Genomic DNA, 4,991 nt, shown 5'->3' on the forward strand with positions numbered 1-4,991 from the left:
CTCAAGGTGAATTAACTACCTTCTAAAGTGGAATATTTGACTACAAATTTTTCTATACTAACACATCAAGTTTTCATCAAAGCTTTAATAAAACCCCTCTAATGGAGGTTTATCTATGAATCATGAGACTATCATAAACATAATAATAAGTAGAATAAGACATAATGAAGAACTATTTTATTAAAGATAACTTGACTTGAATTAATGGTGGCTAAGCTAATAAAACAATAACTACGGTTTAAAACTAAAGAAGAAAACTAATTTATTATTTAATTCGGAGAGAGAGAGAGAGAGAGAGAGAGAACCCTAATTTACAACTAAACTAAATAGGGGAGTAGCCAAGTTTTATTTAGCCTTAAACCTTTTTATATAGGAGAGGGTTAGGTTTACACTTTCGTGCATGGGCTTTGGAGTTGTATTTTGGGCCACTAAATAAAGCCCAAAACCTAATTACTTAAGTCCAAAAAGGGTTTCTCTACTAGAAAATACTTTAATAGCTTTTTCGTCCACTTTTACTCCTCTGATTAGATCAAGGTCTGGACCATTAGAAAACTCATTCCAAGCTGGTCGCTTTGACATGTAGGCCCAATTCCGAGGTCTGAGTCCAAAGAAACGGCATGTGGAAGTTCTATTGACTTTTATGCTCTATTTCTGCCTGCGTTGACTGTGACTTTTCAGCTTTAACTGGGCTTTAAAAGGCTTTTTATTCTTGAAACTTGGCATTTAATCATAGAACTTCTTAACAACCAACCTTTGCTCCTTTCTCTTGCAAAAGTGACATATTTCTTCACATATTTGACTCTAATACCTAAAATACACAAAATCACGTAAACAGTAATAACTCTTATTTATTATACACATAATTGGTCTAAATGTAATATTATTAAGGGATTATAACTACAGTTTTGGGCTCTTATCAAACCACCCCCAAACAGCATTTTGCTTGCCCTCAAACAAATATGAGAAATTAAAATAAGTAACCAAAAATGGAGTTCTAACTAATCTCGTTTATTTGAGAAATACATTGCATTGACCATATGCAATAAGGCCTTAAACCACTAGGAATTCCCTAGTGGACGAATTATAGCCTCGTGAGAGTTTTCCAAAAAATGTACTCACAAACTTTAGCTATACTACAACGACTAAGAAATAAAAATAATTGTTTCCTTATTTATTCTCAGATATCTATACATCTCACTAGCAATGAATACAGAATAATCAATTGGAAACCAAAGCTAATACGTGCATAATAATCAATCATCTACGGATAAACATATATATAATGAACTATGCTATAAAAGCAATAACAGATCTGTTTCTGAAACTTTGGAATAGCGTCCTTAAGTAGGTCCTCACATATATGTCAAGACAAAAATACTCTGATTTTTTAGTCTCACCACTTTTATTACACATTCTACAGCAAGAGACGAGAGGAATCCCAACCTTCTACACTCTGTCATCAGTTGCAACACCATTCTTGACAATCTTCCAAGCAAGTGCCACAGGCAAGTCTTGAGTGTATAAGGCCATTCTAGATGAATTTGTTCCAACTCACAATAGGTTTGTGCAACTCTAATCTCCTCATGCAGATTTGGACGAGAATTCACTTTTTAAACTGGATCCCATATCATGTAGTCCTCAAACTGAGAGCTACATTTGCGAACTGAATTCATGTTAATGTTTAGAATGTCAAGAATTTGCTAGATAATGTCTGGGATCTGCCAAGTATCATTTACTAGGAGATCACAAACATTGGCTCTGCATCCCTTCAAATATTGAGTACTTAAATTGACCAATTTCTTCAAAGATTTAATCCCCAACAAGTTACGACTCCTCCATATATCCACTTTCTCACCAGAACCAACAATCCATTAAGATTGTTGGCTTTCGGAACAAATTGCAGATAAATTGAATATTTCCATTGGGCGGATGCAGGATTCTCCACAAGGGGGCTACTAGCCTTAATTGCCACTACTATTTGGTTTTGACATTTTTAGGGGTATAATTCATGAATAGTGTGACCACTAAATACATATTTTTTTGGCAAAGTTTGGGTGGGGGGGGCGGAGGGGGCCACTCATAGATCGCCCTCCAAGGAAGTGCAGTCAACTCTTACAGATAAAGTAGCAGATTTTATGGTTGATGGAAATTGGGTTCTTCCACCGGAGTTAACACGGGAGATTCGAGACCGAGTACTACAGGTGCCTATTCCTTTGGAGCCTACGAAAGATGAGATGATATGGTCGAAGTCTCCATCGGGAAAATTCAACTTCAAAGACGCGTATCAAGTAGTTAGCCCTTTGCAACCAGTTGTATTGCGGAGTAAAGTGCATTCCACTTTCCCATCACGCCTTTTCTAAGAGTAGTATCTAAAGACCTTTCCTTTATCAAAGAAAAAGGCACAAGTAAAACCACTCTTTTAAATTTCCAGGCACGCCACATGATTATTTTCCACACAGAGAGGTTCAATCAGACTGAAGGAAACTTTGACATTAGCATTTTGTGTATAGCGACACATCTTTGGCACCAAAGAAGAGATACCATAGAATGAAATAAGACGATAAAGACGCATTTTATCATTTTATGAATGTTTTTTGTTTATTCATGAACTTCAATAATTTCATCACCAATAGCTACATGAACATGCGTATTGACATCTGCAGTGCCAGAAGGAGCGGAAACGGCAGCATTGTTGCCATCCATGGGTTCAATTCCATCCGCTGATCTCTTGCCCACGACATTATTACTTCCAACTGATAACCACCGGACTTGTAACTGTAACTGCTCAAATTTGTACATGAACTGTAAAGCAATTCTCATTCTCTTGTCTAGTTTCCTGGCAGGGCTTTGGAAAACATACTCTAGTGCCACACTTGGGAGTTCAGTCAGAAAGAGAGACACCTTGTCCACAAATAGTTGCTCCATTCGTTCATACAACTCTTTGAATGTTCCATGCCTTCCATCTTCAATAAAATCTTTTATGATTAGACGTTCATCTGAATCAAAAAAAAGAGGACAATTCAATAACTGTCCGATCTCTTTAATAACCTGTAGTGGATGATTTGGGACAAATTGCGAATGAGACTCCGCAGTATTGAAAGAAATATTCTTAACTTGGGGATACTTCAATTGCACAGGGTTGACTACTGTCTTTTGAAACCAATGATTACTGATGTCCCTAGTCATCCACAAATTCTTTGCTAGTCTTCTTTTGAACATATTGGTAAAATCCATGGAATCCAATCTCTTGTCGACAAAATAAATGATACTAAAAGCTTCATCTAAAGCTTCGACTAAGGGTCTGCTAAATTCTAATGGTAACAAAATATTTGACAGTCTTACAAGAATTACAAGTAAGAGACAATTGTTAGTTCCTTCGATAGAACATGATTCTTGAGATGGATGACTTCTGGATAGGAGATGGATGAGGCGACGTGGTTCATCCTCCCGGCATTTTTGGCTCCAACTAGTCAAATCTGCAGTAGCATTCTCACCAAGATAATCAGTGGCATTTATTTTGGACCCGGAGATTAGTTTCCTCATTGCCGATGTTAAAAATATAACCACTTTATCCATCCGGTTGAGAACTATTTCTGTTGCAAACAATACATGAATGACAATATCTTCTAAGACTTGGCATTTTTTCATGATACCAGAGCAAATTTTCCAATTTAATAGCAATTTGGAAAACACCTTGAAGACCTGAAATCGGTCGCAACTCCATTCAATCCATGGTGCGTCTTCTTCAGGTTTGAAGGGGTTCAATTGGCTTGCGACGGAAAACCACCTAAAAGTGATGGCCAATGTACCCAGCACTAGGGTGATAATTTGTGACACCAGGACAATCGAAACTGACCATTTATAATCTGAAACTCCTTCGCAAAACCTCAAATGCTTAAGAAAAAATGTCCGAAAAGCAACTTCTAGGAAAACCAGCGGAGAAATTGTGCAAAGCAGGCCTACAGCAGGATAGTGGGCAATCGAGCAGACTCTTACTTGATAGTTATATATGGCAAAAATATTATAGATTAGCTCAAGTCGTCCTCTATAGCTCAGTCCTACGTCTCCTTTTCCCCAATTGTTTCCTCTGATTACGCTGGCTAAAAAACTAGAGTAGAGGGTAAAATACCACATTATGATGAGTATTAGACACATTAAAATTAAAATAATGATATGTTCTATGAAGAAAACCGAAAAGATCACGCCCGTAGCTATTTGTATGCAAGTATTAACAACAACAGTAACTACAAAAATAGTCAAGGAGGCCATATTAACAAACAATTCAGAACCTTCCATATCTAAGACGGAAGGCAAGAAAAATCCCATTGATATGCATATAAAAGTAGTACCACAAAGTTTAGATAGCTGATCCTGAGGACTAGGCATTGGGGTAGTGAGATCAAATGGGAGTTTTGCTGATATTGCAAGAAGGGATAGTGTCAAAGAATTGAGTGAAAAAAATTCACAAGGCAACCATGGTTTTTTTCGACGATATCCATGAAACACATCACGGATCATTAACAGTAATAACACCAAAGTGGCTGTTGAGATGTACAAACCTATAACTGGCATCGGAGCAGCATACTTGGTATCTATACTCTGCTGTTTCTCCATTAGCCTTATGTGCGTTCAACCCAAGCCTCTTCTTCAGTTTCCTTCGGTATTTAAGCTGCTAATTAGCTTATCTGACTTGAGAATGTTGACACGGGTATACGTTTTCCACTCTCAAAAAAGAGTTCTATGCTAATTTGCAGCGTGGTAGATAGGTTGTGTTTTAGACTTTTAGTGCACGGGTACTTTTCCATGGCCTCAGTCTTCCAGACAGTTCCAAAAGACAGAGTTTGCAATTTACAAGGTCTTTTTATCAAAATTTAAAGTGAAAAATCTTTCGTATGGTTCCATGGTGTCATGAAGATTTTTCACTAAAAGTATGTTAACCAGAGAAAAACAGATTATTTGACTTTGTGAGAAAAAGATGGGCAGACCTATTA

At 37.1% G+C, this 4,991-nt stretch overlaps 1 protein-coding gene across 2 annotated transcripts; it reads right to left on the reverse strand.

Annotated features, from left to right (window-relative positions):
* Nucleotides 1–2,571: 2,571 nt before the first annotated feature.
* On the reverse strand, nt 2,572–4,747 carry LOC147491820 (uncharacterized). Of its 2 annotated transcripts, none has more exons than XM_086566829.1 (2): nt 4,560–4,747; nt 2,572–2,996 (listed from the first exon to the last, which is right to left on the reverse strand). In XM_086566829.1, exons 1-2 carry the CDS (start codon nt 4,612–4,614, stop codon nt 2,599–2,601), a joined length of 453 nt encoding a protein of 150 aa, XP_086422955.1. In that variant the 5' UTR covers nt 4,615–4,747; the 3' UTR covers nt 2,572–2,598. The 2 variants fall into 2 exon arrangements, with proteins under 2 accessions (XP_086422955.1, XP_086422954.1); XM_086566828.1 differs by having other exon boundaries at nt 2,572–4,108; nt 4,560–4,698.
* Between the last annotated feature and the right edge of the window lie 244 nt (nt 4,748–4,991).

Source organism: Coptis chinensis, chromosome 6, assembly GCF_015680905.1.
Source record: "Coptis chinensis isolate HL-2020 chromosome 6, ASM1568090v1, whole genome shotgun sequence".
NCBI classification, from domain to species: Eukaryota; Viridiplantae; Streptophyta; class Magnoliopsida; order Ranunculales; family Ranunculaceae; genus Coptis; species Coptis chinensis.

Excerpts from the sequence above, each read along its gene's own strand:
- LOC147491820 (XM_086566828.1), bottom strand. The coding sequence starts at position 3,648 with ATGAAAAAATGCCAAGTCTTAGAAGATATTGTCATTCATGTATTGTTT.